Source organism: Natrix helvetica (assembly GCF_964273705.1).
Source record: "Natrix helvetica genome assembly, chromosome: Z".
NCBI classification, from domain to species: domain Eukaryota; kingdom Metazoa; phylum Chordata; class Lepidosauria; order Squamata; family Natricidae; genus Natrix; species Natrix helvetica.
In genome coordinates, this window is record NC_138554.1 from 2,819,863 (window position 1) to 2,832,362 (window position 12,500).

General features: G+C 45.3%; 1 protein-coding gene across 1 annotated transcript in view; it reads left to right on the top strand.

The window, feature by feature from the left end:
• LOC309381634 (PDZ domain-containing protein 11) overlaps positions 1-6,924 on the top strand; it is a 9,880-nt gene extending 2,956 nt beyond the window's left edge. The window contains exons 2-7 of the mRNA XM_081932833.1: positions 476-614; positions 791-874; positions 1,902-1,958; positions 3,940-4,038; positions 4,336-4,396; positions 5,587-6,924. Of these exons, the coding sequence (XP_081788959.1) occupies positions 516-614; positions 791-874; positions 1,902-1,958; positions 3,940-4,038; positions 4,336-4,396; positions 5,587-5,621 (435 nt within the window). The 5' untranslated portion in view covers positions 476-515 and the 3' untranslated portion in view covers positions 5,622-6,924. The remainder of the gene's footprint in view (positions 1-475; positions 615-790; positions 875-1,901; positions 1,959-3,939; positions 4,039-4,335; positions 4,397-5,586) is intronic.
• The last annotated feature ends 5,576 nt before the right edge of the window (positions 6,925-12,500 follow it).

Consider the following 12,500-nt stretch of genomic DNA (forward strand, 5'->3'; position numbering starts at 1 on the left):
ATTTATATTGTTGTGTAATGAAAACAGATAATAGGGAACTGGATGAAGGAAAAAAGGGGAAAAGAGGTGTGGGATAATGGAACACAAGAACAACAACAAAAAGCATTAACTTCCAACTGTTTTCAACCTAGTACAATAAAAAATAGTAAAATACAGCCACAACGATTTACTTTTAAATGCATAGTATGTAGTAACCATTTCAGGAGTAACAAACCTATCTAATGGGTAAATCCCAAAGACAGAATTTCAGGTTGTTTTTTTCTTGAGCACAAAAAGGTCCAGCAAGGTTAAGGTCCAAAGGTCCAAAAAGGTTAAGCAGAAGCAAAAGTGGATAAAGATGCATTGGTTCTCTTGTGCAAATAGCCTCAAGAACAGCTACTTTTTGTTTGTCTCTGTCTGGAGGGGTGGGGGGCGGAAGCATTAATTCATGATAGGGGAACTTGCAGGTGGAAATCTCACTGATCTCTCTTCCTAGGAATCGTTGGTGAGCTTTCTTGTTTCTGGACCGAGCCAACATGGATATGGGAGGCGGTAGCCGGATCCCCTACGATGATTACCCAGTGGTCTTCCTTCCTCCATATGAGAGTCCTCCGACCTGGATCCCCCCTCATGAGGTGGGTCGCTGTGGATCCTGGGACATTTTTTGCAGCAAACCTAATAATTCTGATGCTTTTCTCCTGGCAGAACCAGGGAAGAAGGGGCACTTGCCAGAAAGATTTTATATTTCCAAGAATGGAAACCCCGGCGCTATTTCTAGGTGTATCCTTTGATTTATTTTTTTTTCCCCTAGAGAATTTACCATTCGGATTACAACAACGAGTTAACCCAGTTCCTGCCTCGGACCATCATCCTGAAAAAGCCTTCGGGGGCTCAGGTGAGGCGTGACTCCTTCTCAGAGAGGGTGGGGCAAAGAGGCACCTCTGTTCCCAAGCTGGCATTCTCCAACAATTCACATCATCCCCAGCCATAAGAGATGGGAATTGTAGCACTGAGGGGGTGAGCAATAGCTCCTTGACTTTTCGTGGGCCGTTTTGTTCACTGAAAACCAAAATGTTGGTTTTCCTCGGGAGGGATGGAATTCCTTCTGCACAGCTGCTGGATAAGTTGGTCAGTCAGTCTTAAAAAGCTTATGATTTTTCTAGATTTGGAGTCTGGAAGCAGATGCTCCTTCATAGAGGGGGTCAAGGAAGTTATTGAGGAAGGCAAGCAAGTAGATTTGGATGTGTGAAATCAGGGCAGGGCAGGCTTAAAACGGGATTAAAACCATTGTACTACTCTCTCTGCTGCAGGCCGTCCTCAATTTATGACCGTAATTGAGCCCAGAATTATAGTCCCTAAGTCAGGAGCTGGTCATTAAGTCGACCCTCATGTGACCATGACTGATTTTGATGAACTTTTGGGGGGGGCGGCAGTTCAGCGAAAATTGACAGCCGTAATGTGAATGCTGCAGTAGTGAAGTAAACCCATTGTCCACAATTGAATGTTTTTTTCCTGAAACCAGGGGAAAAAACACCTGGTTTCCAGCCAAAAAAACAAACAAACTCTGGACCTATGACCCTGAGACCGGTCGTAAATTAAGTAGTGCTGTATTGTATCTCTGGGGAGGTCAGAATTGATCATAATTGATCACCATTTCTTGGCAAAGTGGGGTTACTGCTGAAAAATACTTCCTGGGTACTTTTGGTGCTGCTGGTTGTTGAGCCTTCCTTGCTAAGAGATGGGTTAGAATAAAACGAATGAGCTGGAAGGGACCTTGGAGGTCTTCTAGTCCAGCCCCCTGCTCAAGCAGGAGAACCTAGGGTCGAAATGTGGCCACGGAGATCCGTGTTGAGCAGCAAATTCACAGAGCTTGAAAAGAGCCATTCCGTTCTATGCCAACTTTCTCCTTCCTTCCTTCCCAGCTGGGCTTCAACATCCGAGGAGGAAAAGCTTCTCAGTTGGGCATTTTCATCTCAAAGGTACATTGTTCTTTTGTCTCCCTCTGGCTCCTGGCCAAGGTTCCTTCCTCCTTAAGAAGCCCATAGAATTGGGATTTTCGATCCCATGTTGGTTGCAGAATCTTCAGCTTTTTTATCTTCTCTAGCCAGCCACCTATGGCCTATTTAGTCATAATCCCATTTCGGTTTGAAAAACTGCAATTCAGAAGTAGACTGATGAGATCCAGTCTTCTAGGATAGCACCTGTCAAGTCTTTTTTTCTCTTTTCCTTTCCGTACGTTTACACAGAAGAGAAATGCCACAGTTTTGTGCGGCTTCCTTCAAAACCAAAATTTTAAGTTGCACGCTAGGAGGTGTTTCGTCAGAAACTGAAACGAAGCTAGTGGAAGGGATAGAAATAAGAGAAAGGGGAATATTAGGGTAGGCATTTTTATACAATAACTAAAAGTAATAACAAGAGAAAACATGGAATAGTTGAATAACGATAGAACGCAACCCAATATAAATGTTTATTAATATTATTATTAGAAAAACATTAAGTTGATTGAATATAATAATTATGATTAACTTTATCAGTTTTACTTGGATTAGAAGGTATGGCGCCCAGTTACCCCACTGTTCACGCATTGATTCGATATATTTGTAAAAAATAAAAATAAATAAAAAACTTGGGGAAAAAAGAAACTGAATCAGAGGTTTGGCCAAACCGATAGTGGAATTCAGGCCCAGGTCACAGAACTGGCAGCGACCCAGGCCTTACACGCCCCTGAACCGGTTCCCTCACTGCCGCTGATATTGCCGCCATATTGAATTTTAGTGACTGCGCAGTGCGCTTCTGGAATGCGCGCGGGTTGCAAACCAGTAATAAAACTGGCAGCCACCCATCCCTGAACGGAATATATGTAACTTAAGTTTAAGTTTAAGTTTATTTGATTTATAGACCGCCCCCTCTCCCCGAAGGGACTAATCTTTAGCAGATTCCCCGGTTTTTCAGGTTTTGAAATGAGAGGCAGGTTTGTCATTTTGGCCTTTTCAATCCCCCTTTCGATTATTTTCCCCTTTATCCAGATCATTTTTTCCCCTTTTATTCTGTTTTCCTGGGCATTCTTTATTTACCGTATGGCATATCCACATCAAACTTGGATAAAAAAACATAAGCGATTAAACGTAACAAAATATGAAATGTAAAATCCTAAAATATTACCAAGTATATATCTAGATGCATTCCTGGGCAAAGGGAACAATACAATGCACTGGCTTTCCTCCTCCCTGGCCTTGTGCAACACCCCCCCCTGTCCCCGCGCCCTGATTCTGAACTATAAAATCTATTATCCATTTGGATTGTTCCAAGTTGGAGAATTTTCCGACCGAGGCTTCCCAAGAGCAGGAAGCAAACTCCTTATCCTAACAAAAAACCCTTTTATTAATTTGCTGTGAATTCTGCTCCTTCACAGCCAGCGAAGTCTTTCGAGGGAGGATTTACAGTCACCGACCTTCTCTGGCTTGGAGAGCTGCCAGGCCGAGATCTGCAGAACTTGGCAAGGAGTCTCGGAGAGTCTCCGAACCAATGAAGCGAACTGATTGTTTCCTGCAAACTCCACTCCCCTGGCGCTCCCTCTTTTATTTCCTCTGGGAGGGGCCATTCATCGTCCACCTGTGGCCTTCCTCCCAAGTCGACCCCTGTTCTTTAGCTGTTCCCTTTGCCTGGGCACTCTGCGCATGCGCACACTGGGAACAGGCTCCCACTGTTCTTCTGCCTCACTGATGTCCGACTCTGAAGGCAGCTGATAACTGTCAGACGGCCCTGGCCCCCTCTCTGCCTCCAACACAGAGCCCTCCTCAGAGTCTTCCCCAGACTCCAGGACTGACCCAGGCTCCTCCCCAACCTCCTCACTGTCCGAATCTGCTGCCAGTTCCACCGGCCACTAGTGGGCCACAACAAACGAAAGGCCCCTTTGACCATTCTCTGGGTTGTGGTGAGCTCTCATTCCTCCCGTTTTAGGTTATCCCAGATTCTGACGCTCATCGAGCCGGGTTGCAGGAAGGTGACCAGGTCCTGGCTGTGAATGATGTGGACTTCCAAGATATTGAGCACAGCAAGGTGAGAGGTGCCTTCACCTTGTCGGGAGGAGCTTGTCTGTTCGAACAGACAAGGGGGATGGTCCTATGGGCCTTCAGCCCAAAGAGTTCCCAAACATTCGAGATTAGGGGGCTCATTGCATTGTGTTATTTATAAAAAGAACTGGCTGACAACCACTAGGCCAATATATTTGCTGCTGATAAAAAGAGTTAACATTTTTCCTTCTCTCTCTCTCTCTCTCTCTCTCTCTCTCTCTCTCTCTCTCTCTCTCTCTCTTCTCTCTTTCTCTTTCTCTCTCTCTTTCTTTTTCTTTCCCAGGCTGTAGAGATCTTGAAAACCGCTCGGGAAATCATTATGAGAGTCCGTTTCTTTCCTTACAGTAAGTATTGTTGGTACTCTTGTACGGCAAAACCTTTTTAAATGATTTGTTTCAATGTTTTTATTGTTGTAAAATGTTTTAAAGATTTTTAACTGCAATATATCTTTTGGAATTGTCAGCCACCCACAGATAAGGCAGCTTTAGAACTCAAATTCATACATACATACATACATACATACATACATACATACATACATACATACATACATACATACCGTGTCCTGGGTAATTCACAGGCTCACATCATTTGTGATGTGAACCGGTGGCCCAGTGGTTAGAGTGCAGTACTGCAGGCTAAATTTGGCTGCCTGCCGGCTGCCTGCCTGCAATTTGGCCGTTCGAATTTCACGAGGCTCAAGGTGGACACAGCCTTCCGTGGTGAGTAAAATGACCCAAAATTGTTGGGGGCAATAGGCTAACTGTGTAAACCGCTTAGAGGGGCCTGTAAAAGCACTATAAAGCGGTATATAAGTCTAAATGCCATTGCTATTTCTAATCAAGGGGAGAAGCCACTTAGAACTAAGGAGAAATTTCCTGACAGAACAGTTTAATCAGTGGGACAACTTGCCTCCAGAAGTTGTGAATGCTCCAACACTGGAAGTGTTTTAAGAAGAGGTTGGACAATCATTTGTCTGAAGGGGTGTAAGGTTTCCTTCCTGAGCAGGAGGTTGGACTAGAAGACCTCCAATGTCCCTTCCAACTGTTATTCTATTGCTATTCTATTCTCCTATTTTATTCTCCTATTGCTATTCTATTCGGTTGCTATTCTGTTCTGTTCTGTTCTATTGTATTCTATTCCTATTCTATTGCTATTGCTATTCTATTCTATTCTTTTATATGCTATTATTCTGAAATGTTCTCCTCTTCGGAAAGGAAACCAAGGCTCATTGAGGCCTGTTGAGGAAAACAGGAATCTATTGGATATTCATATCTCTCAGAAGGTTTATAGGACTAGCATCTTTGAGGATTGTTCTAGGAAAATTGTCAGATTCTCTGCCAGGCTGGGGAAAGAGAACCTCTGTGCCCACTGTGGAATGCCAGTTGTTGGTAGCAATAACAAAAAAAATTTTTTTTGTCATCATCCACCTCTTGTGGTGTTCACACTGACTTTTGTCCACCTGTAGCAGGCTGTTGGGTTTTTCGTTCTGACTCTGAGATTCTGGCCTTCATTTCTGCCTCTTCCCTTCCAGATTACCACAGGCAGAAGGAGAGAACGGTTCACTAAACGTCCCCTTCCCGACGATCGTCTCGCTGGCCTCCAGCCGATTCCGATTTTTTAATTTCTTTGTGGCGAAGCGCTCTCTTTTATTCTATGTATTTTAAGATCCCGGGGGCAGGGAGGAGAGAAGTGTTCCTTTCTGATCGGATGCATTGTGGAAGTTCTACCAAGACAAAAAGTGTTGCATTTTCCTTTTGCTTCATCCCGCGGACCAAAAGATGGGGGCTCTCAGACCGATGTTCAACTCATCCCTGATCCAGAATGAAAGAGGGATGACCATGGGTGCTGTGTGTCCCAGTGGAACTGCATTTTGCTTGCTTTCTTTCTTCATCCTCAACTAGCCGATAACCTGGTGTTACCTGGGTATTTATTCATAGGGGGAAAATGTCCGGACCAAACGTAATTCTTAATGTTGAGTTTTCCCCCTTACTAGAGGGAGCCCCCTTGTGGAGTACTGTGAATCCCCAATTCCACTGCGCTGTACAGTAGAAGCCATTTTATGGCAGTACAGTAGAAGCCATTTGAAGGCACAACAGGCTGTTTCTTAACAGAACGCACACCCTGAGGTGTTTTAGGGGTGTCTTACCCCCCACAGTATTTGTTTCCAGAGAGTCAGTCACCTGGGTACCAAATTTGGTTGAAATTGCTCCAGGCGTTCCAGAGTTATGCTGGAACCCACCCGCCCGCCCGCACACACACACAAATAAAGCCATTTTTTATATCTAGATAATTGGAAGAGGAACAACCATCTGCCTCCAGAGGTGTGCAGTTCACCTGTTTGGTTCCAAAATTATTTCGGGATAGTGGAGGCCCGCGAGGAAGGCACACCGCCTGCCACGAACACCTGTTGCTTTGAAAAGGGCGAGTCCGGTTCTATTCTCCAAAGCAGGAACCCTCCTTCGCCCCGCCAGTTCTACTCGCTCTTCCAATTCGGAAGAGTTGTTAGGGTTTTTTTGTTTTTAGATAAGATAATTACACTTTACGATTACAATCTCTCCCTTTTATATTCATTAAGGCGTTAATGGAAGGGAGGTGTGTAGAGCCTCACCTCAACAGAGGATTCACCTGGAGAACAGCTGGCTTCCCTTCACACCCACAGATCAAATAACCACTAGTTTTTCCCCCCCACTGGACTTGAAACTTGCAATTCAGCCTTTAGAAGGGACAGATTTTTAAAAAAAATCCTCCTAGCTCCCCACTGCTTCAAAGCCGCGTTGCCTTCTCTTCCGTGGGTTTGGTTTTTTTGTAATTGGGGCCCTGGTTTGGATAAGTTTCCATCTTTAATAATAAAAAAAATATTCCTATCGCACTGTGACTGATGTATGAGGGGAGCGGTGGCCTGGAGGTGGAGATCTCGCCCCAGAATAAGGAGGCTGTAGGTTCGATCCTAGGTAGAGGCAGATATTTTTCTCTCGGCGCAATGAGAATATATCTGCTGTACTAAACTCCTCATTGGTGACAGGGAAGGGCAGCTGGCCAGTAAACCCTCCGCTCCATTCAGTTGCCCAGACACCACCCCGTAAGGGATTATGGGGTCGTTAAAAGAAGATGATGACTGTGACTGATGTATATAATTCGCTGAGAATCAGCTGCTTTCTGAGAAATTACACCCCTGTTCTACATTTTGTACATGCTCCATCGGCCATTGTTAAGTAGGGCTAGCCCTCGACATAGGGCCACAATTGAGGTCAACGTTTCTGTTGCGGGTCAAGACAAGTTGAGTGAATTTTGCCTCACTTCGTGACCTTTCCAATGACCGTTGTTAAGTGAAGCACCACCATTAATTTAGTATGGTGGTTAAACGAATCTCGCTTCCCTGTTGGTTTTGCTTGTCGCCAAAGTGGACACCACGGCCCCGGGTCACGGCAGCCATCATAAATACGTATCGGTTGCCAAACATCCAGCTTGTTCTGACTCAGCACCCCAAATATGACAAAGCTGCTCAATGTTAACTCAACGTTGTTAACTCAACGATTCCTTTAATTAGGAGTACCAGCAGCCCCAGCAAAAAGTTATTCCCAGGGCTAAGTTTTGCTAGCAGCAGTGGCTCTTCCGTCCCAAGGACCAGCCCATAGATTTCCACTGCTCTCCTCTCCTCGGCCATCTGCACATCGGCGCGTCAGGCACTGGGCCCAGCTTTTCCTCCTCTTCCTCACCAGCCACCTCCAGACCTGGGGGCTGCTGACTCCCCATTTGGGGGCTGACGGACAGCCCAGTCTCTGTCTCTCCCATCTCTGTTCCCTCTTTCCCCCTGGAGCTCTCAGGATTGCCTTGATGCTGACCCTGACTTCCACGCCGCCTCCTCCTCGCCAATAGGCCACAACACAACTTTTGATCAAGTGACCCTGTGGATGTTGCAACGGTTGTGTAAAAATGATCACGTCGGGTTTTTAAAGTCCCTTTGTAACTGGTTGTTAAATGAGCTGTTGCAAACCGAGGAATAACACTAGATAATAGAATGCTCGTAAACATGAGGTTGAAATGTAGGGGCGTGGTGCTCTCGGAGATGGGTTTTCTTGGTGACGTTTCATTGCCCGACTAGGTAATGTCGTCAGTGCCCTGATGATGTTACCCAGTTCAGTAATGAAACGTCGGCAAGAAAATCAAATGGTTTCCCTTCAGATTGGTTTTGGGTGGAAGGAGGAAGTGATTTTGGGAAAGCAGTACCACTACAAATGAGCCGTTCGTGAGCTACTGGTTTTTGAAACATTTATTAACAGATGAACACGAGTTGGAAGGGACTTTGTAGGTCATCTAGTCCAACCCAAGCAGGAGACCCTGTGCCATTTCTGAGAGATGACGGTCCAGTCTCTTGAAAGCCTCCAGGCATGAAGCTCCCACAACTTCCGAAGGCGATTGGGTGGATCGTTCTCCCCGTCAGGAAACGTCTCCTTATTTCCAGGTTTGATGTCTCCTTGTTCAGTTTCCATCCATTATTCCTTGTCTGGCCTTCGGGTGCTTTGGAAAAATAGCTTGACCCCCCCCCCCCCTCTGTGGCAGCGATCAAAATTCAGAGGCTTGGCAACTGGCTCGTACTTCTGACGGTCGCAGCGTCCCAGGAAGTCACGCTTGCGGCTTTCTGACGAGCAAAGTCGGAGAGCCAGATTTTATTTTTATTTTATTCCACCCCTGGAATCCTGCATCCAGTTTTGGACACCACGCTACAAAAAAGATGTTGGAGACTTTGGGAAAAAGTCCAGAGAAGAGCAACTAAGAGGATCAAAGGCCTGGAGATTAAAACCTATGAAGAACAGCTGCAGGATTTGGGTTTGGCCAGTCTAGAGAAAAGAAGGACTGGGGGGGGAGAGACACAACAGTATTTGAGGGGCTGCCACAAAGAGGAGAGGGGTCAACTTATTTTCTAAAGCACCAGGATGAGAAACAATGGATGGAAACTAATCAAGGAGAGAAGAAGCAAGCTGGAATTAAGGAGGATTAACTCCTTAAGGAATTAAGGAGAAACCTCCTAACAGGACAATTAACCGGTGGAACAGAAGTTGCCCGCAGAGGTTGTGAATTCTCCAACACGGGGAGTTTTTAAGGAGAGACTGAACAGTCCCTTATCTGAAATGGCATCGGGTCGCCTGCTTGAGCAGCGGGCTGGACTAGAAGACCTCCAAGGTCCCTCGTTCATTCTAAATTCCTTGACTAACAGCTACTGTGCTTCCCTTAACCACTACGGCAAGGAGAGTTGCAAAAAAAAAAGGGGGGGGGAGAGAAGTCCCTTAACAAATGTATCACTTAACAAAGAAGTTTTGAGTCGTAAACCGAGGACTGCGTGTACTCTGAAACCTGAAGATGCATGTACTGCTTTCGAAGGACGAGAAGCTGACTGCAGAAGAATTGTGTCTTCCTAAATAGCTTTGTAATCTGATTGTGCATTTGCACCACAATACAAGTCCAACTGGTGGCCTCTGTGTACCATCATGCTAAGCCCCCACCCACCCACCCACCCCAAGGGGCACTCTCAGCCATCCTAACAGGAATTAAACCCGGCCTGTGCTGGTACTGTTCTTAGATTAAGAATAAGGGGGCTGCAAACAAGGGAATATTCCTATTTACCCCAGCCCTTTTTTCTGCTAAATCTCTTGTTTTTCAGAGAGGGGTAAGGGCTAACTACATCCATCTGTGTTTAAAAATAAATAAATAAAAATCTGTGCTTCTATGCTAAACAGCAATCTCTCCAGCTTCCTCCCCAATCCCCCCAAAATTCTTAAATTCCTCCCTTTTTTAGCAGCAAAAGAAAGCAGAGTGCGATATAATAACATAGCATAGCATAGAACAGAATAGAAAATATGGAAAGGAATAAGAATAGGAATAGCGTAGCATAGCAAATATGGAAAGGAATAAGGATAGGAATAGCATAGCATAGCATAGCACAGAACAGCACAATATAACATAATATAATGAATAAAATAATGTAATGTAATATAATACCATACCATATCATACTAAGGCAGGACACAAAGCGAGATTTGGACATAAGAGTGAACATGAAACGGGGTCAGACTAGAGGATTTCTTGGGGGCCCCATCTAGCCCAGCTCGTTGTGCATTTTCTAGTCTTGAAGAAAAACAGGACGTTTGAACGCAGGAAGTGACACCTGTTGCAAGTAGGCCAAGTCAATTGAAAGTCTCGCTTGCGAGTCAGACACAGGGCTTTAACCACAAAAGCCAGAATGAAACTAGTAACTTTAGCCAATTGAAACGCTTTAATATTTCCATGTTTTTGATGCTTTGAACACACTATAAGAATGCGTGTTTGGCTTAGAACGCCGTTCAGATGTTAGAAATTGCTATCTCTATCTGAACTATTTGGCCAAATAAAGATTTTCTTGATCTTGCAATCCAAATCTCCTGATTTTCTGCAACAATACCATACCATATACCATAATATGATATCATATAACAACATAACATAACATAACAATCTCCAGGTGATGTTAGATTGGGTAAAGGGAGGCACAAAAGCTAGTGATCAACAGCTGTTTATTCAAAACAGGCAACATCTGTGCTGGGGAAATGGTCAGCATCCCCTTTTAAAGGGGGCTGTGAGACCTCCCAGCCAATCAGGTTATTCTGTTCCCGCCAGAACAGAGGACCTTGGTGGAAACCTCTTGCTTTCACACAGCAGGCGGGGGAATATCTAACACCCCTCTCCTCTAGGATGGAACATCCTAACTCATGATGTAGTTACATAAGTAGGTTCTGTTGTACCTGCACAGCTCAGTCTGGTGATTTGCCTTCACGCAGGTTAAATGGACCTGTTGTTCATTTGTGTCAAGGAATATAATTTAAACCTTTGTAATTCATAACGATGGATCGTGGCTTTTCCTGGCAGTATACTTCCGAATAAGCAAAAATAAACCCAAAGCAACATCTAATAAAAACATTTTTAATATAAAAGAAAGTAAAAATACAAACTTTGCTAACTGAATTAATTCCATCTTGTGCCTGCCTTCTTGGCAGGCGAACAGAAAAGAGAATTAAGAAGGAATGTGAAAGTGCACACGCAGTAAATCGTTGTCAGATAAGAACTGTGACCTGCACAGTAAATCTTCAGCACAGCTAGCAAACGCAGTGGACCGCCTGGTGGAACCTCCTGGACCCCTTCGCAGGCCACGGCTGGAACTGCTGGTGGTGAATCTCCTTGGCCCCCTTCAAAGTCATATAAATCATTCGACATTCCCAGGGCTTCTTGGGGGTGGTGACATTCAGTTTGCAAGAGTTGTGTGGTTGTCTTGGTAGTCGAAGAGGCAGACATCTGGGCTACGGAGGTCCTTTTTTGTATTGTTGGGATCATGCGCTTAAGCACCGAAGGAGATTATGGTCAGTGATGACTTGATATTGTTCTCCATTTTTCATGGAAAGCCCTCAATGAAGACGGTGACTTTTATCTTCTTTGGTTGATTGGTCCAAATATGTCTAACCAGAACAGTGACATTCAGAGTTTCCAGGCGTCCTGGGTGGCTTAAGTGGTAGATATGAGGTTGGCAATCCTGTCATCACCCTCTGACCTCCTTATTTACCTCTGTCCCGCCTCTGGTTTGGGTCGTTGTCCTCGGCTTGAACCCTTTCCCATCTTCTTGGGTTTACCAGTGGTTACAGGGAACTCACTGCGGCACACCTTGGCAATGTGCCCCTTCCGCTCGCAAATCACATCACGGAAACGGCAGGATGATCTGATATGATCTCCTCCACAGCTAGTGCAAGACGGACTTCGGGGCTTGTTGTGGCACTGGAGGGTCTCCATGGACTTTACCAACTCTGATGCCCTAGCCTCATCAAGTGCAATCTGTAGGGAGAGATCGGGTCTGGCCAGAAGCCTTGGCTGCAGATTCTGATCTCGAACTCCCAATAGGATGCGATGTAGGATTTGGTCATCCGGCTCGTCAAACTCACAATGGGCTGCAGCTTTTCGGAGTGCGGCCACATACTCGTCGATCGATTTGCCCTCCTCCTGGTTCCGCATCTGGAACTGGTACCGGCAAACGTATTTCAAAGGCTTTGGCGCATAGTGACTCTTCAGCATGTTGAAGCGCAGACCAGGAGATGTCACGCAGAGGCATTGGTTCTGAAAGATTCTTCACCGTCTCCAAAACTTCAGGGCCGCAGTACCCTAAGAACAAGTTTTTCTTCCGATGCTCAGAGACTCCCCCAAGATCGTTCGCCTCCAGGAAAACTTCAAACCGTAACATGTACATGTCCCAGTCATCTGAGGCTGGGTTGAACGGAGGCGGTTCAGCATATGTGGCCATCCTAAAAATCTCTCTGGGACTAGTTGATTTCTCTCTGGGGATTCACAATTGTTCTCCACTGCCTCACCTTTGCTCCAGGTGGAATGTTGCTGCAGATTTGTCCTTTTGTCTATGAGGCTTTGCTCTCT